Source organism: Alexandromys fortis, unplaced genomic scaffold, assembly GCF_014885135.2.
Source record: "Alexandromys fortis isolate MF-2015 unplaced genomic scaffold, M_Fortis_MF-2015_v1.1 scaffold_19, whole genome shotgun sequence".
Classification (NCBI taxonomy): domain Eukaryota; kingdom Metazoa; phylum Chordata; class Mammalia; order Rodentia; family Cricetidae; genus Alexandromys; species Alexandromys fortis.
In genome coordinates, this window is record NW_026067890.1 from 10,774,588 (window position 1) to 10,798,571 (window position 23,984).

Genomic DNA, 23,984 nt, shown 5'->3' on the forward strand with positions numbered 1-23,984 from the left:
TAAATATCTTTTAAATTACCACAAGTCTGTTAAGGAGCAAAGTAGAAAGAATGTTTCACTTAGAATTATGAAATTCATTTTTTCTTGGTGTTGGAGATATGGCTCAGCAGTTAAAAGCAAATTCTGCTCTTTAAGAGGATATGCATATATTACACACACATACACACATGCAGGCAAAACACTCATACACAAAGTATATTCTTTAAAATATATAAATCTTTTTTTAAAAATCTGCTTAGATTACAGTCTTCCCCCTTGCCATTTTTTTAGTATAATTTGAAGCTGCTTTACTCAAATGTATCCATCTGATTAAACTAATATTTTGTTATTCCACTGCACGCAAATTCTCCCAGAACACTATCCCATGAAACCAAGGACAAGTTAACCCAACTTTCTGAACCACTGACCTAGGGAAATAAAGCTAGCTGTTTCCTTCTACGCCTCAGCCCACTTGATAGAATTTCTTTGGCTAAAAATGAAACCTAACGATTTTTGTCAGCTGCATCTGTTATGTAATTGGTCGATAAGGTAAAGTGCATAACGTATGGATTTCCACTGGATTCCCTGTATCAGTGGGTGGCTCGGCTTCTCTAATTGAGGTCAGTACAAATGACTTCAGATTGTGCTTAAAACTCATGAGCCAAAGCGAATGTCAGCAAGCTGTTCCCGGGCGCACAAACGTCAATTAGGCGGTTTCCTTGTACAATCCTTCCCGCTATTCTTTCGTTCCAGACTGCTGCCTCTGGGCTGGTGGCATATCAAGGACCGCATTCCTCAAAAGAGAGGCTGACAACTCATGAAGTTTTCCAAAGGCCACTCCGCTCTATGCTCAGAACAAAGTGGGCTTTCAAGAAATGTCACTTACTGACATTAAAGAGCCCGTGAGGCAAGAAAGGTAGGATGTCCAGAGAAAGCCGTCTGGATAATTCTGTGTTCTGTGAAGGGGGTTTGGAAATGCAACCCGGGTAACAATGCAACCATTATGCACCCCCTACTCGGTCTGACGAAAAGATGTGCACAGACAATACTTAGAAAACCGCCTGACATGGCAGTGTCTGGTGAAGAATCCGGAAAGTGATTAAAACCAAAAACGGCCTCTACCACAGTTTAGTTTTAAAAGATATTTTTAAAAATCAATACAGTTTCTCTTTTCACTTTTCTAACCTTTTTGAACTAGGGAAAACAGCTGAGAGGAAGAAGCAGGGCTATATGTTCTATTCAGTTAAAGCACACTTAAAAGGAACAGGAGGTGGCATTGCTTTTGGTCCAGTTCATGGGGTCGTGGCCAAAGGACCTCCATTCTTGGAGAAGGTGACCCACGGGGGAGTTAAGGAGAAAGCTGCCAGGGTGCACTCTGACCTGCATGGCACAGCTGTCAAGTCCCCATCAAAAAGGAAACTAGAAAAACACATACAAAAGTAGCTAACCACACTGGGTAACAAAAATGGGTAACAGTTCCTTAACAGTGAGGGTTTATAGGGAATCAGAATCCCTGGAATAATGCCTTACTCTTATGTGTAAACTCAACTGAATGACCCATCACTGAGACCAACAAATGAAACCACCTTAGTTCTTTACTATCCATTGTCACTTCACGTTGTGTTTGCTTTCCTTCAAGGCTCCTAGGCCTTGAGCCATAAGCATTGACACCCTGTTTGTACATGTATTTCGTCAAGAGAGGTCATTGCTGGTACACATTTTGACCTACGCCACAAAAAGCTTTTTATTATTTTGGTCCATTTGATATTAGTAAAATTTTCTTTTCAGTGCAGATTCCATGAAATTATGTATGCATGATATGTATTCAATCTAATGGTCACAAAGTATTGTATGTGTGTGCATGTGTGTATGTGTGTGTGTGTGTGTGTGTGTGTGTGTGAGAGAGAGAGAGAGAGAGAGAGAGAGAGAGAGAGAGAGAGAGAGAGAGAGATCATGTGCGTGAGGAAGTAAGAGGTAGCAGGTGGCTTCCTCTACTTCCCTCCACCTTTTTAAAAATAAACTTTATTATAAAAAAATTCATAGCACTCCAGGGCAGGCATCATGTTCAGGAGTGATTGGCTAACATATAATGGACTCTAAAGGTTTTGTGTGTGTGTGTGTGTGTGTGTGTGTGTGTGTGTGTGTGTGTGTGTGTGTGTGTGCATGGCTATAGGTTTGGTGTTTGGTTTTGTGTTTGTTTTATTTTGAAATGTTATTTTATTGGTTCAGATAGTTTCTTGCTGTATTGGGTTTTTGTTTGTTGAGAAAGAACTTGAGGTTGGGTGGGTAGGGAGAAGGAGGGGCTCTGAAGGATTGTGGGAAGGGAAGAATATGACCAAAATAAACTTACACATAAAATGGTTTTAAATGATAAAAAAATACAATAAAAATTCACAGATAGACCTAAAATCTCAATGAACTTCTATAATTTGAATTACAATTGTGAAGCTGTGGAAGTTCACGTTAAACTCTACACTTTCATTATTTTATGCACCTGTCCACCACTGAAACCAAAAACTTCATGACAGGGTTGGACCTAGAAAAACAACTAGCTTGGTAAAGCTAATTGGTTAGGGCTTTTGTTTTTGTGTTTGTTTAATCAGTGTTTCTCATTGAAGCCAGACCTCACTGATGAGCTAGGTTGGCTGGCCAGTCAACACTCTGGAACCCATCAGTCCCCACCCCTTTCCATGTCTTTCCCAGAGTACTGGGAATCCAAACATTGGTTCTCGTGCTTAGACAGCAGGCACTTTACCAACTGAAGCTGACACCTGGCCTCGGTTTCTGAGTATGTTAAGATAACAATCTCCCAGCAAAATACATACAGAACCCCTTTTGAAATCAAACAGAAGATACAGGGGTTTGAAATATGCAGCTTGCTGGACCAGGGACAGACTGTATATCGTGCACAAGGCCCTGGGCTCAATCCCTCATACCACAAACAAATAAATAAAAATAGAACAGCCTCCTGCATTCATCTTCCAAGCATTAGCCAATTAAGAAAAAAATTCAGGTTCAAGATCAACATCCAATCTCATTCGCACTGGACACTGGGAATATCTGCAGGATACTCTCTGGTTTACTGTGGGGAGAGCCACCATTTTGTTCTGTGTAATACACTGCGTCAAGCGAGTGTCTCCCACACTGCTCACTTACTTCAGTGAATGGTTGCAAATACGGTGTCTTTTATTTTAAATTGTGCATTGAGCTGGCACCTAATAGAGAACAGTAACACTGAGACAATGGGCTGATAGACTAAATTCAATTTATTACAAACATGAGAACACAGAGTGCCAAAAAGAACCTGAATCTCACAGTCCAAACACTTTACACACTGTTACAAGGTCTCTTTAGAACAAGGACAATGGCACTGGGTTTTGATCCTACTGCATTTACTGGCTTTATGGGAACCTAGTCTTTGTGGGATGCTCACCTTCCTAGACCTGGATGGAGGAGGGAGGACCTTGGACTTCCCACAGGGCAGGGAACCCTGACTGCTCTTTGGACTGGAGAGGAAGGAGGAGGAGAATGGGGGGGAAGGGGAATGGGAGGAGGGGAGGAGGTGGAAATTTTTAAGTAAAAAAAAAAGAAAGCACATTTTGTGAATCCTTTTGTTTTGTTTTGTTTTATGTTTTTTTTTCCCCCTGAGACAAAATTTCTCTGTAGCTTTGGAGCCTATATTGGAACTCAGTTTGTAGACCATGCCTCTGCCTCCCAAGTGCTGGGATTAAAGGCATGTGCCACCACCGCCTGGCCATTTTGTGACTCTTAAAGTATAAAGAATTGTTTCTATTCCATATATATATATAGATATAGATATAGATATATATATATATTATTCATTGTAGTATAACGATCATGATTATATATTATTTGTTCTCTCCCTGGAGAAGGGCAAAATTGTTTTAAGTGTTCAATTACACTCTTCCTTAGCATTGGACTCACTTTACAGGCAAAACTCCGAGAATATACTCATAAGGCATAAAATATTATAAGATCAATACTGTCAATTTACTCTTCTAAAATTATTGCCAGTGTGGTCTCTGGTCTCTGAGCTAAGATATTCCTGGGTAAATGCTGTAAGGGGATCCATTTTGAACTTTAGCGTTCCCATCTGTATAATCATGAGCCATAATTTAAAAAAAAAAAGACTCCTGCTAATGTTTGTATTTAATCTTTAAAGTCAGATATTTATAAATCATGCTGTTGGATCAGCTTATACTACACCTGCTCTACAGGAAGAGGAAGGAAGGAAATGGGGGAGAAGAGGAGAGACAGAGGTAGTAAGCAAAATATACGAAAACGAAAAGCTAGCACTGACAACTAGGGGTGTTGTATTTTAAGAGCACTAAAGAATATTTTAAATGAAATGTTTACCCTTTCTACTGGGTTTTTAGGACTATTTAAACACGGCTTGTGCTTTCGTCGGTCAGTAGAGAGCCTGTCCCCTAACCTGATGCCCTGCCCTCACCGGCTCCTGGTACAGCCTTCTCCAGCTGGAGAGGCAGTACAGCCTCTGTCTTGCTGCCTCAGATGGAGAGCGTGATGTTTGGGCGGTCCCTTCCCCATATGCCCAGTCCTACGGAATATATGCTCTCCTATTCCATTGCTCCTTTAGGTCAGTAATCCTCCTGCCAGAATTACTGGGACTATCACCCAGACAGTTTCCTGCTGGAGCCCCGCTGTATTTCATCCCATTCCCCCACACTGTAACCAGAGAGATCTTTCGAAGGTTCAGCAGTGTGCAGAACACCCCTAGATTCTTCATGGCAGAAAAAGCTAATGTAGTACAGACCTGGTCCCCAATAATCACACCAGTCCAGAATCTCTGTGCCCTTTCTTCCATGCAATTTGCTTTGGGGGCTTTTGTTACTGGTCCTCAATCTGGTCCCCTCCCTTTTCTGGTCAATGGGGACTTTGCTTTGAAGCCCTTCTCGACCAACAAGATAAGGGGCTCAGCTGTGGACATAGGGACAGCACGGTCATTGTTAATCCATATGCAACCGTTTCATGTGTTTGGCTGTTTCACTAGAATATGGATTCATGATATACATCGTATTTTATTATGTCTGCTTGTCCCTAGTACTTTGAACAATGCCTCTGCATAGCAGGCATGCACCATTACAGAAAAAATGAAGTGAAAATATTCCTTCACATGTTTAAAATGATGGATTTCTACAAACATTTACTTCATTTATCCCATAAATATTTATTCAGCACTGCGTGCTAGGTCCAAACCCATCATCTAAATAAAAAGATGAAAACGTGTGATGTTAATGATGCGCACACAGAAGCGCTTCAATGGATCTCTGAAAATAGCAATCTGCGGTAATTTATCCAATTACCATTAAATGTCCCTTCGTTTTGTTCTCATTACCATCCTGTCAGTTCTTGTTTGGCTATTTTTTTTTTCAGAAGCTTGATTTTGTTATGAGATGTTCCAGACACTGAATCTATTGGTCATCATCTCAGTATGAGGAATAATGAAAAGATCAAACATGTAAATGACCACAAGAGCAACAGCAGGCACTGAGAAGGTGGTTCATCAGGAAAGGATGGGGTTGCTGAGTACACGGTGGCTAGCAGCCTCTCTATACACTGGTGGGGGGGATGCAGTCACTGTTGCTAACCCTGCAAATACAGTAAAGGTTTATGGATTACCCCTACAATAAGGATACACACATATGCACAGGCACATGCATGCTCATGCACACACACACACACACACACACAACACACACTTTCCTGAGGATTGGCTATTTGTAAAGACATTATGTATGTCAAAACTCTAGTCTTTGTAGAGCTGTCCTGTGTTCTTTCACTGCTGGCTCCCCACTGCCCGCCACACCCCATTAGATCAACAGGTCCTCCCTTACTGTTCCCTTACTCGTCATCTCTGTATGACCGCCACTTCTCTAAGATTGCGTCCAATTCCCAACCCTTTCCTTTTCCCCACCATTTTCTTTGTTTAACGTATTATTTCTTTACTTCCAACATTTTGCCTTCTATACAAATGCCAGCGGCTTACGCACAATCCCCATCAATAACGTAGGAACCTCACAAATACATCATAGTCATGCGATTGCTGGAGGCGCCAATAGAAAATAAGTACCTTTCTCATTTTCTCATGGACCAACAAAGGTACTCGCCGAAAGCCTTCTCTCCTTCACTATTAGACGTCATTTAGATGTCTGCCTGCAGTAACTAGTCCTCTGAAACAATGAAAAGTCAGTCTTGCTTCCTTTTTTATGATGTTATAGTTTGAAATTACAGTTTTCAATTTTAAAATCCCTATGTTTATAAAACTTACTTTGAAAATACACATTATTTAGGGGCTGCCACTCCGTAGCCTCCACTGGCCTCAGCACACACACACCCTCTGCAGCCTCTCAGAGTAACTGGAATCACAGACACGATCCACCACAGCTGGCTCTCTGCATTCACATTTGATCACTCAGCTGGTTTAATTTGATTTTGTCCAGATTTACTAAACACATAACTTAAGGTCTATCTAGTCGGCCAAAAATATCAGGGCCCTTTAATTTTCCCTAGAAAGAATCACCAATAAGAGTAACTGTAGCTTCCATTAACCAGTGACATTTTAAAATACCAATTTTGCTGATATGTTTGATTCTAATAACAGCTGTTGCTGGTTGGGGTATCAAATGCCATAACCCATTTCTGATAAAGTGCTTCCTTCTGCTCATTCTGGGACCTGATAGGACTTGATCTATTATTATCTCACTTTATAATGCAGGCAAGATTATCTTCCCATGGTGGCAAGGTGCCGATAGAGCCTTGACTTCCCTGTTTAGCAGGGCCAAGGTGACCTTTGGATCCTTATTATGGCCCAGCATTTTATATCTATGCCCAGCAGCCTTCCCCTTCCTGTTTGTCTTGTGTTCTCTCTAGTTTCAACAACAAATAAGCAACACCAGCAGTCAAACATCTCTCGTGTGTACCTGTAGTCGGGCGAAGTGTATACAGACTAACCATGCAAAGTGGAAACCTTTGTGGCTGGAGGACCAATTCACCTCTCTCTGGCTCCTCAAAAATTCCTGTGGAAGATTTCTAGGATTTATATGGAAAACTTGCATGGGAGCTGTTTAGGTCACTGGAGGTACAGGTAATACTGGCTCCAGAGCTGCTAACTCTGAGTGTTCTATACTCCCTCCTATGACCTTATTATTGGAGACCTGGCTGTAGTATAAAAATACATGACAAATCACGAGACTGTCCTATAGCCTGCTTGTTCTGTTCCTTGAAACAGAGACAATACTTTTGTGTTTACTGATATACTTTCTCTGTTTTTAAGCATCTTTCCTTGAGCATTATAAGGTCAACTGGAGAAGCACAAGAGGCAAGTTGTCCTGAGTCTTAATTTCATTCTTCATTATTAAATCTCACTTTCTGCTTTTGACTGAAGAGATGTTACATTGGTGTCCCTGAGAAGTGCAAATAAATGCCACTGGACCTTCTTGGACCAGTGCCTGATCTGTAGCACTGTCCAAAGAGTCAGCTTAGATGACTGCCCCTCTGCTTTAATTTTCATTCTCTTTTGGAATCAGGTGACTCCAAAATTTTGTTATCTTTTCTGCAGGTAATAATTTTAAAGTATAAAACATCCTACGTTCTGTCTTCACAGACTAGCATAGTCTGGAGAAAAGGCACAGGCTTTCAATCCAACACCCGTGACCTATCCTTTAAGACATTTATTTGAGATTTTGGGGGAAATGAATCATTTTCAAGCTCATTTTCCTCCCTCTCCCCCTCCCAAATAAAGGGAAGTTAAAAATATCCGCCTCGCGGTGGGAACTTCGTGATACACTAAAACGCACAGTGCCAACATCTGCACCCAGTCTTCTCTCCGGGTCTCCTGATGCACCCCACCCACCACACGTCTCATCCCTGATTTCAGAATAAGTGGGGCGAAGCTCTTCAGGCTTCCGGCCGGTGGTGACTCACAGTGGGCTCATCTCCGGATTCAGTGCCCCCTGCTTTTCTATTCCACTCTCAACCACTTAGATACAAGTCATTGTACCTTCGCCTCTATCTGCGGACAACCAATAATTAAGTTGCTGATTCTCTTTCCTTGGTGCTAAGGAGGATTAGCTCGTTTCTAAATTCAGCCCTATCCTGCTGGAGGGATGCCATCCTGAGGGCTGTGGGGAGGATGACCCTTAATGCAATTCAGCACCGTGCTTTCTTTCCCAGTACTGAAGCTTGTCCCGTAATAAACATGAGTTAGCAGTGACTGCCCAAGAGCAAGCATTAAGTCCCTTCTTGTTGACATCCAAATGATGCCGGAATTCCCTGTTTCTGTAGTCCTCTCTGCCTGAATGAAATCCCAGTGTTGATGATTGCCAACAAGGACCAGGCAAATATGTAACACTATGATGAAGGAACTTCCAGGTCAGCTATCTCTCCGGGTTCATTTCTTCACCCCATCCCAGATGTCTCCATTCATGACACAGTTCTGTTTCCATACTGCAAACTGTGACACCTTTTAATTGGGAAAAAAAAGTTTTCCAGCAAGGCGGTGGTGGTGGTGGTGGCCACACATGCCTTTTATCCCAGATCTCAGGAAGCAGAAGGAGGCCAGCCTGGTCTACAGAGTGAGTTCCAAGACAGGGAGACCCGGTCTCAAATAACCAAAATAATAATAATAATAATAATAATAATAATAATAATAATAATAATAATATAAAACTTTTTCTTTAATTGCTCATATTTACCAAAAGAATCATTCTTACTGATAAATCTTATTAAAATTATCACACTGATAAGTACATTTGAAATACAAACTATAATAAAATTGCAGTATTGCAACTTGAATATGTTAAAAACTTAGGGAAAGAACTAAAACGACAAACATAATTAAAACACATATTAAACTGAAATATAGGGCTGGAGAGATGGCTCTGCAGTTATTAGCAATGGCTGCTCTTGCAGAGGACCTGGGTTCAGTTTTCAGCACCCACAAGGCAGCACACAACCTTATTCTAAGTCCAGTCCCAGAAAATTCTGACACCAACCTCTAGTCCCCTGGGGTACCACTCACTTGAGATGCACATACATACATAATACAGGCAAAACCCTAACACATATAAAATAAAAATAAACCTTAAACTAAAATGCATTTAAAAATTATAGGCCACCACGAACAATGGCAATGGGTTTTTGATTCTACTGGACCTATTGGTTTCGTGGGAGCCTAGGCAGTTTCGTGGATGCTCACCTTACTAGACCTGGATGGAGGTGGGTGGTCCTTGGACTTCCCACAGGGCAGAGAACCCTGATTGCTTTTTGGGCTGACGAGGGAGGGGGACTTGGTTGGGGGAGGGGTAGGGAAAGGGAAGGCAGCGGTGGGGAAGAGACAGAAATCTTTAATAAATAAATAAATTAATAAAAAAAGCAAGATGCATGGTGATTATTTTGCTCCAATGAGGAGATAAAGAAATAAAAATGAAATTACTAAAACAAAAAAAAAGAAACAAAAAAAATTATAGGCCACAACACATATCTATACATACACACATATATCCATTATATCATATGAATAGAATTCCAAAGATTTTTTTTTCCCCAAGAATCTGCTCTGATGTGAACTAATGAAGAAAGAAAAGAAAAGATGTCACCAGGCTGCACAGATCATTAACAGAGGTGAGCAGAGTCAGCTAAGAACCGTTTTCTGTTTTCTCTCTCACATGCTGAAGATCTTTCCCTAGTCCACTTTATTATTCTGCTGGGTCAAATTCTTGGTCCCTAGGACCCACGACATTAAATGGTAATTGAGCTCAAAGAGGAAGGGGCATAAAAATGAAAGGAAAAGACTTTGAACCCATAAGCCTTTGTCTGTATATGCCACTTTAATATCTTGCCAGATGTTTGTATCTCTCCATCTTCTATGAGAATGCACATGATTTCACACAGAGAGAAACTGCTCCTTCAGGATGCATGGGACCACAAAGATCCCATTGACATCCACTGCGCTCTACTGTGCAGGAACGCCAGGGCGTTGAAAATCAGTCACAATACTCTGCTTGTTACATAACAAGTGTTCCTTGGGTGCTCTCCTTTGCAGGTCTGTCTTCGCTTAATTGTCTACTAAAACACTGACACGCCACGGCCACCAGAGCCTTGGTGAGCTCTGCACTCCTATTCCCTAAGTCATTGCTGAGTTCCAATGATGCGCATGCTCTTTAGCAGCTTCCAAACGGGAGACACCACGGCCATCAGGGACTTGAAAGTTTCAGAATTTGAAACCCTGATATGTTCTACAAGGAATGAAGGTTTGTATCACAGCCGACCCTCCGATTATCCGCATACCTGGGTCAAGCAAGTACTGCTCTTGAGAGAAGCTTAGGTGGCATTCATCACATCAGAGGAGGAGGAAGAGAGAAGCAGCAGAGCCTAGCAAAGCTTGGAGTGTTAAACATGACTGGAAGTGTAGCAAACAAGCCAGGTTAATGAGAGAGGAGAGGAAGGGCAGAGGGAGTGGAGGGAGGACTGCCAACCTGTGGCGGTGGCGTTCATGCACCCCAGAGGAGAAGGTCACGTCCTGCAGAATGGGAATTCTTATTTAACAATTATAAAATGAGTACAAATGTTAGTGTTTTTACACACTAGTGTGACTAAATGAAAGCAAAATATACTACATTTCAACTGATGTTATGGACAAAGACAAAAATAAATCTCTAGGGAAAATCTGTTCCATTTTCAAATATCTCCAAATTTTTGGAAATTTATAATATCAAGAACAAGTTCACATAAACAGCCTAAAGATTTTGATCCGGGCTGCTTGTGAGATGGCTGTTCATGCTTATTATTATCTGTAGTTTGCCTAGGAATCCCTTTTTCTCCAGGCTTGATTCGGAAGATTAGCCCACGACAATTGGAGTTTAGAACAGGGAAACTAGATGTTTAGAATCAGCTGGGCATCGTGGCCTCTGAGGCCATGTTGACATGACATGGGGGAATTCAGTGATCATGGCATGATCAGGTCTCAGCACAGCAATGATGCACGTGATGCTCTGGGCAGACAGCTTTTCTCTGGTACATTTAACCTTCAGAGGACACAGGCTCAGAGGGACTTCCTAGGGCTTCTAAGGGAGACAAGCTTAGCTATCACAACCCCATCAGTCATATATGGAAGGAACACAAATGTAATCTATATATATATATACATATATATATGTATGTTCAATGGATGTTAGAGCGATACTCAAACTGATATATAAACAACATATACCCAGCTTCTAAAATCATCATACATTTAGTTATAACTCAGAAATTACGCTCCAACCTGAATGAAAATAGCATATCTAAATATTGTACTAAGAAAAATGAATACGGACAGGTGAAATATTAATTTATATTTTAGTACTTAATAATACCATATTAGTTATGATTTATATATTTTGAATATCTGTTCATTGAGACACTACTATTTTTCTTCCCACCAACTTATTTATTTGTTTACTTATATTAGGAAAATCTCCTTTTAAAAATATGACTCACAATTTTCTTTTTGCGTGTTTGCTCAAATTCGTCTAGCATCACTGAGAAGCTTTACAGACTGATGTGTCCCATCATCTCTGCACTTTCTTATGTGAATCAGGCATTTTAAGATCTGGCTCCTTTCGGCAGAAATGGCATTTAGGAACCCAGGCTGGGGCTAGGTGGGCTCAACACTGCCATCATATCAAAACTTCTAGAACTCTGAGTGTGCAGAGACAAGAAAACAAGGTAGACACACACACACACACACACACAATCTACAAGTCTCCTTTATATTTATCTGGGCATAATTTTAAACAGTTAGCTTATACTGATTCTTCTATGGGCATTTTTAATCTCTTGAATGGCATTTTCTTTTCTCTCACAGAAAAGGGGGGGAAAGAACCTGTTGATATAATAATATATAAAAAATATAGTGCATAGTGCTTCAACACTTTCACTTCAGCCTCTACACCTGCACTTTTTCATATATATTTCATTCATATATAAACTATCATATCGTTTATTAGCAGTTTGTTGATAAGAAAGTTGTGACCAACAATCACACACCCAGAATGTGGTTTAGTTGAGACCTGAGTTAAAGCATTCCAACTCTAGACTATCTCTCCTATGCCAAGCAGAAAAACAAAACACTTTTAACTGTTAGGCATTTACATGCAAAGCCTCTGCCGTTGAAGCATGACCACCTGGCGCCTGTTCACACTCTCGCTATATAAAGTGATGTAGTCTTTATTTTTCCCCCGGCATCTTCTTGAGATTCATTCGGGCAGATGATTACAGCTTCTGACGTCACTGAAATGTAGAGCTCCGCCATCATATCTTTTATTTAAAATTTTTATACAGTTGATTATATTCTTTCCCCTCCCCCAGGCCTTCACTACCTCCCACCTATCCAACTTTCATGTTCCTTCTCTCTCTCAAAACAAAAACAGCAACAAAAACAAAAAATTAAAATAAAAAAGTAAGACAGAAACAAACAAACCAAAAAAAAAAACTCACATACATACAAATACACACACACACACACACATAAAACAAAACAAAAACATGAACCTGGCTTTTGTTAGCCAGTTATTCCTGGACATCGGGACAGCTCTAACATGGTTGATACATCCATTGGTGAACACTGATTTTCCCTATTCTAGCAGCCTTCAGTTGGAAATGTCTCATTGGTTAGAGGTATGTCCACCTCCCCTTCTCAGAGCTGGGACTTGACTGGGCAGGTCTTATGCATGTGGCCACACACAGTCTTTCGGAGTTCACACATGTGTCAGGCACGCTATGCCTGGAAGACACTGTTTCCACAGAGGACCCCATCACCTCCGGCTCCTATCATCTTTCTGCTTCCTTTTCTGCACAGATCCCTGAGCCTTGAGTGGAGAGGTGCAATACAGACATCTTAGAGATGTCCTTCCTTTCCCTAGAAAACCAACTCTGAAATAGACTTCCTAGAGATCCTCCTACCTGTCAAGGTCGCTCTCTGGTAGGAGGCTCACAGTTGGGAAATGCTGCCTCCTGTGTGGAGTGACTGGATACGCATGCCCTGTTTCGTGTACACAGGCCCGGCACACCTCAGCAGAGTGCTGCAGTGCGGGTTTGGTGCCTTCTCCTTGCTCCTCTATCAGCTGCCTTCTTCCCACTCACGGTAATGTGTACCTTTTTCCTCTCTCACCCACATCTGGGCCTTGATGCCTGCTCCTCTGAGCCCACACTAAAGCCCTGGGATGAGCAGGTGACTTCCTCAAAGAAAAGCTCCTCAGTTCCCAAGTTACTTCTAGCCCAGAGGAATGACAGCTTCCCAGTTGCCCGGCCCACTTGCACTTGGCTGACTGCAATCATTTTGTGATGCGGCGTGGTTTAATTAAGGATTCTGACCCAGTATGGGTTAGGGGCCAGAAGGGAGGAGTTTGTGTCATCACCCTAGATCTGGAGAGTCGTGATGCTCACACAGTGTACAGCTGAGTGGTCCACGCATGCCTGGATTTCTCTTCAAGAGCTTACAAAAGCGCTTATTGGCTTGGTGTCATGCAAGTTCGAAGGCGGCCATCATTCCTGACGTAGAACTTTGTGAAGCGATTAACACCATTACAGTGATATTTCTCTGTGGGTTTTTTAATCTAGCATTATCAGTCCACAGGTCCTCTAATAGAAAGTAAATGAACCACAATAAACTTCCTCCAAGTGACTCAGATCAACACAGGAGACACAAGACAACAACCGCACACTTCACGGGGTGATCTCATTTTCTAAATGAGACCTCAATAACTTTCAAAGAATGCCAAACACCACGGCAGGAACCATTTCTTCCCACAACATCAACTGCCAGGTAAGACCTTTTAAAGAAAATTTGCATCATACATACAAAAAATAGACCATCGCAAACCCAACTTAATGGCCCAAATGATGTTCTCTTCCTGTATTTTTGGAAGGTCCCATCACCACAGGTGGTCTGTGGGATCTTTCAAGGACGGTAACTGTGTCAGGGACCGAGAATTTGCTCAAAAAGAAAACGTCGTATTAAATGAAGAAAACTTTGAAATACCACCAAACTATTTTACTTACAATAGTGAAAGAGGACAAAGACATCATCAAATATGGCACAGAACCACCAAAAACCAAAAGTGATGCTAACAGATCCTCAGGTCTCCATCTTGGCACTGTTTAAACTACAATCAGGTAAAAGAACCAGGGTCACCGTTGGCAAATAGAACTGAGCCCAGATTTCCCAATTTTGCTTTTCCGAAGCTTTATGGAAGTTTAGATGATCAGTCCTAAAGTAAGCCACAATGGACTGGTAGGGTGTCTGTTGTTCTGTTCACTGTCCTTGTTTTGTGTGTATATGTGTGAGTGGGTGTGCACATGCATGCATGTGAAGATGAAGGTTAAAGGTCAATGACTGGTGTCTTCCTTAGTGGCTCTCCATCTCATTTTTGGAAGAGAGTCGCTCATTGAACCTGGAGGTCACAAGCTCAGCCACACCAGCGGGACAGCTTGTTCCAGGGATACCCTGCTCTCTGCTTTCCCAGGGCTCGGGAATTCAAACTCAGTTCTTCATGCTATGCACAGCAAGTACTTTACCACTAAGCCATTTCAATTTGCAAGCCCCTGTTGCCTGTTCTTTATCATCTTAAATCCCACATCCATCTCTCATTTTGAGCAGTGTTTCAGAAGGGGTAGCAGATGAACTTTATTCCTAAAGCACTTTGCATTTGAACTTTACTAACAAAAGTAGATTCTTGGTCATCATTTTTGAGAGAATGATACAAATTAAAATGCCCCTGAAAAACAGAAATTTTGGAAAACAGCCTCCTTGATCAATGGAAATTACTAAGGAAGCCAGGGCTTAAGGTGGAGTCCCGCAAGCCCACTAGGAAAGAAAGACTGTAGAGTCAAGGTCACTTTGAGCTGTAGAGGAAGTTCAAAGCCTATCTGAGCAATCTGATAAGACCACATCAAAATGCAAAGCAAAAAGAAAGCTGGAGATATCCCAGGGATAGAAGTCCTTGTTTAGAAAGAGTGAGACCCTGGATCCAATTACCAATACACGGAAGAAAAAGATAAATTATTATATGCACAAAAAAGTGATGCTTTTAATTTCAACTTTTCTAACAGATATGAAAGACAAGTGAGATAAATTAATAAGAACAAGTCCGTTTGTAAACATACATACATATAGACAAGAAATACATAAAAATAAGATGTAACACCATATTCAAAACCAAATAAAGTTGATCCGATTTGGAGTCTTTATTTCTAACAATTGTTCCCTGATGAGTCTCCTCCTTAATGACGCTCCTGTTGAAATGTTCCCCATGACAGAAAAAAGCACAACAATGGCAAACAATGAAGGGACCACAGTGGGTGAGGTAGAAGATATTTTCCTCTGTCAGAAAAGCTAATGACAGAAAATTGGAGGTAAAGTTCCAAGTGAACATGCCCAAAAGATACATTCCAGAAGCCCGTGCAGTACGGAATCCCTTTCTGGCTGCCCTGGAAGCTGTCATAGCCAGTAAGAGAAGGAGAAAGCAGTTGAGGAAAAAAAAAATATTCATGAAAAACACTAAACCAACAACAAAACAGAGAAGCCCTCACCATAAGAAGCTAGTGAGGGGTGGGGTTAAAGCTAGTGAAGGGCGGAGCTAAAGCTGGAGGCGGTCCTCCTCAGAGATGACCCATTTCTCCCTTGCTCCATTTGTACCATTTCCTATGATTTCAGGATCAGCCCGAGCCAAGCACAGGAAACAAAAGGCAGTTACTGACTTATGTTAGGAGCTGGAGGAACGTCAGCGCCTCTAAATATTTGAGGTCTCCCAGGCTGCTAAGTTAACGATTAAATCCCTAGGACATTCCGCCTAGTCCCTTCAAAACAGAACCAAATGTTGCACACAGAACATTTAAACCACGATTCGGAGCACTGCTTCTACAACTACACACACACACACACACACACACACACACACACACACACACACACACTTTTGGACTTGAAGATTATCCAGTTGAGGCAAAAATAGATAACCTGGATCCTGAAGCCTTCTGACTTAACTCTTAAAAACTTATTTCTTTCTCTCTGTGTTTAGAATTAATTGGTTGCTATATACACCAATTAGCCTTATTAAGCTTTTAGAAGCTTTCCTATTACACATGGAAAATTTTTCTCAATGGCAATTTAGAGTCACACTAATTATTAGAAGGAAATAGCTGCTGACCTAGACGTCAAGGTGAAGAGCATAGGTTTGTGGAGAAGTGGAAATGCTGATTCTCGTTGTTTTAGCCTTGGTTTGCTATCGCTGAGGAGATTCAAAAATATGTAGGTTATAGGGCTGAAAAGATGACTCAACATTAAAAATACTTGCTGCCAGAGGACCCAGGTTTGGTTCTCAGTACCTACACGGTGGCTCACAATCATCAAAAACTATTTCCAGGGTATGTGATGCCCTCGTCTGGCACATCAGGGTACCATACACACACAGGGTGCACAAACATACATGAAAACAAACATCACATACATAAAATAAAAATAATATTTTTGTTGTTTTAGTTTTTCAAGACAGGGTTTCTTTGGTAGTCTTGGCTACCCTAGAACTAGCTCTGTACACCAGAGTGGCCTCAAACTTATAGAGACCCACCTGTCTCTGCCTCCTGAATGCTGGGATTAAAAGCTTGTGCCACCAATGTCCTGCATTGTTTTTAAGTGGAAGTTACGTTCTATCTTCCCTCACACCCCACCCCAAGGATGAGATAAAACCAGAGTAGTGTGAATAGATACAATAAACATTTGAAAACATATTTCTCTCACATTCAACTAGCTGATTCCACTAGCAACGTACACAAGCCTCTAGGATTTGAAGTGCCTTCTTAATTATTCTCTATTTCAATATATAATGTCCCCCACTGAGAATAAAGCTAAGTGGTCTTGGCAAAGAATTTATTTTGAGAACTAAGTGAATAAGAATGACTTAGAAATAAAAACAAAAAAGTCATCAGAGATGGTGTGAGCAGGTCTTAATTTTCTGGTGTTTCCACAGCTCAGCGCACACACAAAACATGCTCACTGTCCTGTTTGGATGGCAAAGTCGCTTTTCTAAATGAACATTTTCCTTTTTCTTCAGTACCTGAATTTTTATCCCAAGTCATAAAGTTGCGACTATTTTTCCACCCACATGGATTTGGCAGCTGTAACCCTCAGCTGGCCACCCGCTCAGTGACTGAAGGAGGTTCTTCAGAAGTAAAACCAATAAAATCTCCAGATTCACAGGGCTGGTGGAGGGCACTCTTGTAAAGCCAAGACGGGACTTGTGAATTAAGCAAATAGAAAAGGCACAGGATGAATAGCAAAGAAGAAAATGTATGCTTTCTGTGGATCTGTGGGAGTGTTCACATTTAAATAGCTCTCTGCACATTTTTAGTTAGACTCAAACGGGAAAGTGAATGCAACAAGATTTTTCCATATTCACTTACAAGTGGACACTAGACATGAGAACGGCATCTGTCCAGCAGAGTTCAATGACACTTCCAATCCACAAGCACCCCACATATTGAAGGGAGCTGTAGAAAGTTACAGATGACTGGATGTAGTTCCTTGAAAATGCTGATTGGAATTTTCCATGTGTGGAAGCGTCTAGAATATAATGCACCATGGAGGGTCATGTCATTTGTTGTGGTTTGAATCTTTAAATCTATATTTAGTTTGTTGTCCAGAAGTCTCTGTGCATTTACAGTTCTGGACTAAGTGTGGCTACTTCAGGATGCAGCTGCCCTTTGGAACCTGGCTGCCTGGCGCACGAGCAGAAGGTGCAGGGACAGGAGCAATGATGAGCTTCCCCAGTCTGCTCCTACACATGGAAAAGGCAATGCAGTTTATGTTTATAGTCTCCCATTATGTATGGAGAGCACAGTCCAGTGGACACCTGAAATCGGGGAGAGCACTAAGGACTATGCACACTGGAAATTTCCTCTACATGTAGACCTAGAGAAAAAGTTGGCTGATAAAGTGGGTTCAGTAAGAGACTGAGAAGGATGAATGATCAAATGAAGGCGTTCTAACAATACATTTCAAGGAAGGTATGTGAGATTACCTTCACTGTTTTCTTAAAGGAATCACAGTGTGTCTGAACTGCTGGCATCACTACTGTTGCTCTTTGGGATCACTGTTAAGTGAGAAATTGACTACTAAACACAGATGTGTGATACACTGGCAGTCATCTAACAGCCCATAGGACTAGCACATAGTTCACAGGCAGAAGTGAATAACAGGTGCCCATGGTGGACAAATGTATTCTCATCCCAGCACTGGAGAGGCAGAGCCAGGCAGGTCTCTGTGAGTTCAAGGCCAGCCTGGTCTACAAAGCAAGTTCCAGGACAGGCTCCAAAGTTACAGAGAAACCCTGTCTCAAAAAAGAAGAAGAAAGGAGGAGGAGAAGAATTTGATAAAGAGAATGCTGTATATATACATAATTGAGTTTTTAATAAAGAGAGGGGAATATGCTGGCATATGTACATGTTGGAAGGGTGTCATTATACAGAGGCCAGAGGAGAACAATAAGTACCCTGTGGTACCACTTTCCACCTTATTTCCCTCGGGCAAAGTCTCACTAAACCTAGAGCTAGGCTGACCAGCAACCCTCATGGACCAGAGGTCCTCATTTCTCTGCTCCCAACAGTGTTAGGTTTACTTTACATATACACATATGGCCAAGCCTGGGTAATGAGATCAGAAGCCAGGTCCGTCTTCTCTGAGCCATCTCTCCAGCCCCTACAGTGAAATTTTACTCAGCCTTAAAGAACAAGTTATGCCAGGAAAATGGATAGAAATCATCGTTTAACAAAAATGAAGTAGACTAGAAAATACAAATAATTTTCTTTACGTGAATGCTTTTTAAAAAATGAGCTAGAACTCATTTAAAGATATAACTTTAAAAATGAGAGGGAACTATGAGGGAAGAGGAAGGGACTGTTGGGTCAGGGACAAGAGAGACAAATGGGGAGGGAGTGGATATGATCAAAGTTACATGCTAAGCATGTCTGAACATGCCATAGCTTATGATAGTGAGCAATGCAGACATGACGGATGAGAATAATTTGTCCCTGCTGAGAAACGGGAAATACAAAAGTTTCTTTGAAAATTCATAGTAAACTTAAGATTTAATGAAAAATTATTTAACTATATATACTTTGCTTTCAGCAATGTAATTGTGTTGCCACTTCTTACTCCTTATAAATTATTTATTTTCAGAATTTAAAAAGCACAGATGGGAAATATTATGCAGCTGTAGTAAAAAAAAAAAGATCTTATACTCGGAATCACTTTCTAGGGCTAGGACTGTCTTGCCAGCATGAGAATTTTGGCCTCTCACTTAGCAGGTTCATCTGGCAGCTCAGGTCTCAAACTCTAGATTTCTAGTATAGGAACTAGACTTTGTACATGTAGAGATTACTCAGTTACTACTAAGGTGATACTTAGAACAGAATTGCCTCCTACCCCATGAATGGTAGATCAGTGGCCATTTTACCAAACAAGTTAAATTCGTTTGTTTCAACTACTCTTGAACTTGGTTCATTAGCTTGAAGCTGAGATTCATTGTATAGCTACTTAGTATTCACAAATACAATGGACGCCAGCCGGATACTATATTTAAACATTAATTACCCAGAGTATAGCCAAAGAAGACTGAACATTTTGTTTATTATGGGGTTGAAGTGAAATTCCTTAATATGCCAACAGTTGCCTTTTTAAAAACACACAAATGGTAAGTTGGTGTGAAGGTTAGAGTCAAAACGGGGTATGATTGAAGTTTACAAATAGCTAACATTTAATTTAGAAGGTTTATATAATGTAAAATAAGAATTCTTTTAATTAAGAGCAAGTTTACAAAGGCAAATTAAAATGAAGCCCCAATACAAGGCCACCTAACTGAATTATTTTCATAATCAACAACTGTATCTTAGTAAAATTTCCTTTTCAAAATCAGTGTATTTTCTCCCAAGCTCTGCAGTTTTATCTACACTGGGGATGGCTCATCTCTGAACTCTTTGCATAAAGAGGTTTTTGGGTAAGAAACCTTCCACAGACATGAAAATGATACTCTATATACTCTTAGACTTACAACTATGAAATGGTATCAACTGAAAACATGATTTTTTAGAATGATTTTCTGAAGATGGTGTTCTAGAGTCCAGTTAGGCATTTTCATTTGTCCATGATCTGTTGTTTTCTACACCTTAAGAAATAATAAAGAACTAGGCCTTTCTTCTTTCAGATCATATTTGAAACTGGATTGGTTCAGAATGTGTGTAGCGGGGAGGGAAAGCTGTCTGTCTAGGAAAGAAATTTGAGATCGTTCAAAAGTATGCCCCATCAATTGGTAAACCCGTATTGTGCTATGGAATCCTACATGCATTTGCAGAGAAGTAAGTGTATAAGAAAACAGAAGAACGGGTATAAAGACTATCAATTACTCTGGTTCTAGTTTAACGATATCTAAACGTGCGACGATGAACTTGTCCTATGACCACTACGACACTACTAACCAGCGATCTTGCTGATAGGCTAGATTCAAGCTAAAGCAAGACAGCTTCCAAGTGACTGAAGTTCTCGACAACTACTGACACTTGCCATTGTAACAATGTAACTTTTCCAGCATAAGGAGGTTTGGGGATATAGCCATGGACTCCATACGGAAACCCAACAGAGCAAAGGTTCCCCGTGAATGGAATGCATGAGGCTTGGTGGATGTTGTTCAAGCAACCCTGGCCAAGAACTAATTCATGGTAGTTGGGGGGAAATGATTTAAAAAGGATATAAGTATAAGACGATGCTTTAGGCAGCGATATTCTATTTAGAAGATTAAAAACAAAGCTATGGGAGCAGTAAGGGAAGTAGACAACCTAACTAAATGGCCAATAAGACTTGGATACTGTAAAAGAATCAAAGCACCCTTGGATCAAGGCATTTTAAAGGTCAAATAAACAGCATTGAATTTTTCCCAGAAGGGAAACCATTAAACACACTAATTTTATTTGTTTCCAGGTACCAATGATTTTATCTAACTAGTGGAGAAGTAAAACAGAAACAGGATGAATGTCGATGCAGTAAGATCTCAACTCAGTGTGGGTCCTTAAGTTCATCCCCTTTTCCTCCAAAAAGAGGCAAAGACAACGCCTCTCAAATGCAAAGGTGAATGAGGCTATTATGGAAAGAAGAGGAGGAGGTCCATGGAGCACATGGGTTAGTAAGCATGTGGGTCCCTGGTGCATCTTTAATCCCAGAGCTGTTTAAAAACAGTTTGTGTACAAGGCACTATTTTTACATTCTGCTAATATAAAATAGCATTTATCATCTGAAATTCAGTGGCCTACTTTGTTAATTAACATGTTTACATACAACAACTTCCTTTACAGATCTAGACCACTGGCTGGATGAGTATTTCATTACTGTCGGCTTGTAAAATGTATGCTTTTGGAAAATTTAATTTAAAAAAAATGTTTAAGGTAAAGAGAGACATTCAATATGTAGTGTTAGGAGAATCGATGATTCATTGCCTTGGTTAGCTAGATATTTCCATTTGATTGCCAAACTGAAAAAGTAAATTCCAGAATTAATGATAGAAAACAGAATTCTAAAAACGCAGAAACACCGCTCATTGCACCAATGTTTTCCGTCTATTCTCATGTAGAATAATGTCAACCCTCAGGAGGGCAAGGGTGCAAACGGATCCTGTGGCTTATTCCCAAATCGAGACCGTTATGGAATCCAGAGTAAGTGAGGAAGTGCCAGCGGACCAGAGACAGAGAAGGTTGCCCTACAGCAACCCTTCCTTCTGTGCAAGTGCTCAGAGGAAACTGAAAGACCACAGAACCCGGTTTAGAGATGGTAATAATCTGAGGTGAGAGAGAGAGAGAGAGAGAGAGAGAGAGAGAGAGAGAGAGAGAGAGAGAGAACTGAAGATGGCTTTTGCTCTGCTTGATCAAAGCAGAGGAAATCCATCCTGCTCAGGCATCTCCTCCCAATGCAGCAAATTCAGGCAAGAGCTCCGAGCTGCTAACTGAGCTTGGAAATGGTGCAGGGGAGTGATGGGAAAAGGGAGGATGAAGTTGCCAGTTCTAAAGGCTGATGATTCTACACAGCGCTGTGAAGCAGGGAGGGGACGGGGGACAACCGGAGGCTTTCCATACCTTTCTTTTCCGCTCCATTCGATCCCTGGGGATTTTCCGTTGCTTTTTTCTCTCTCTCTCCAGATTTTTTTCCTTTTCATCCAGTTCAGCCTCTCGAACTTTTTTGATAGAAGCAGCAGCGTGAGCCATTTTTGCAGGCGAAATCAGCAGAGGATCACTTTCCACTCCCCAGCAATACAGGTGATTTTGCTGCTATGTGGAGATGTGATTTTTCCCCAGCAGAGCAATGGCTGGCAGCCAGAACACTCACAAAATAATCCAAGCCGCCCACGAGCTAGGTCATAATCTTGCTCCAGCCTCTGCAGCACCCATAATTCACTCGAGTGTCCCCCAGGTTGCCAGCCGAGCCCCACAGTAGCACACACCTGCACACAGGCATGCACAGGTGAGCGCCCACGTTCAGCAATGGTCCCAAGGGAGGGCGGGGCTCTGGACCCGGAGCTCCTCAGCAGTTGGGTGGCCCCGAGCACAGACCAGCATCCTAATAGTTGCAAAAGCCTTCCTCAGGCTCTCATCACCAGTTGGAACGGTCTTGGGGGACTCCTCCAGACAGTCTGTCTTCAGACCGGAGCCAGGAAGAGGCCACCTCGTTGAAAGTCCTAGGGGGTGGGGAGTTCGCTGCCGCTTGCAACCACACCTCTATGCAGGGCGAGAGAAAATGGTGCAGTCTCGCTAAGGACTCGCCGCCGCCGCGGTTGCTACGGGCAGCACGTGACACGGATCCCTGCGTCTTAAATCTCTCAGCCCTTCCCTTCTCCAAGGTACATTTCAAAAAAAGAATCAACGCTGTGGGGCCGAGAGGAGAGAAGCGGAGCTGGGAGTGACAAGGCAATGAGGGGAGAACGCGGCGTCTGAAAAAGGACTGGGAGTAGCCCGAGCTTCCGATGCGGTTTACAGACACACGTGAGACAGTCTTAGCAGCAAGCTTAGGCAAGGACTCAAACCCAGCTGTATGCCAGTGAGCACCGTAAATAATCCGGGTTTGGCGTGGTTACCCTGAGGGGCAGGGGTTGAAGAAGGCAAAGAGGAAAACGGGTACTCGGAAAAACCATCTTCCATCTCTTCAAGAGGCCCTAGTATTGTACCCTCGGAGGCGCCTTTGGAATTCGCAAAGGTGTTTTTACCCACACATTAACATGAAAAGCCACGGAATGAAATATGTAAAATTAGAATTTCTGGATGTTCTCTTACATAGTCAATAGGGAAACACAGTAGAAGACAATGTTTATTATTATTATTATTATTATTATTATTATTATTATTATTATTATTATTATTCCCAGGAGGGAGCAAGAGAAAGAAGACAGAGAACATCACCTGTAAACTCAAGATGGAATTCTCCAATCACATACACTGTCCAGTTTTCAAAGTTTGCTAAAATCAAGGACTAATTGAATAGCAGCACTCACTTCTCAGTGTCTCGTTTTCAGCTAGACAGTCTCAACCCTGTTCATCCAAGTGGATTGTCAAGGCCCTTCCTCTACAACCTTTATGTTTGAGAGGAACCATTACGACTACTATAGCAAGTGAGAGTAAACCCGTATAATACGATTCTACATGTAACCTGTAAGTAGGGAAAAAAAATGTTCAGGGCTCTTTAAAAATGTTTATATCGAAACCTATCACTAAGTTAACTTAAAATTTCAATAATAAACTATGTGTTTCTGTTGCTAAATAAGATTACAAAGGTCTCAATTTCTTCAATATGTGGAGAGTACAATAGTGAAGTTTTTGTTTTATTTTTTAAGAGAAAATGCTAGTTTTTTTGTACTTTGTTCTTACGTGTTTTAGCTATATAGTGTACACTATGT

General features: G+C 41.4%; 1 protein-coding gene across 28 annotated transcripts in view; it reads right to left on the reverse strand.

Annotated features, from left to right (window-relative positions):
• Positions 1–23,984, reverse strand: part of Ank2 (ankyrin 2) — a 513,191-nt gene that overhangs the window by 194,371 nt on the left and 294,836 nt on the right. For 6 of the 28 annotated variants that reach the window (XM_050139935.1, XM_050140247.1, XM_050139490.1 and 3 more), the window contains exon 1: positions 22,174–22,968. The exons of 9 other annotated variants lie outside the window; for them this stretch is intronic. In XM_050139935.1, coding sequence (XP_049995892.1) covers positions 22,174–22,302 — 129 coding nt within the window. In that variant the 5' untranslated portion in view covers positions 22,303–22,968. Of the gene's footprint in view, positions 1–22,173; positions 22,972–23,984 lie in introns of those variants that run through there. 13 more of the 28 variants (XM_050141213.1, XM_050140648.1, XM_050140969.1 and 10 more) reach the window with 5 other exon arrangements.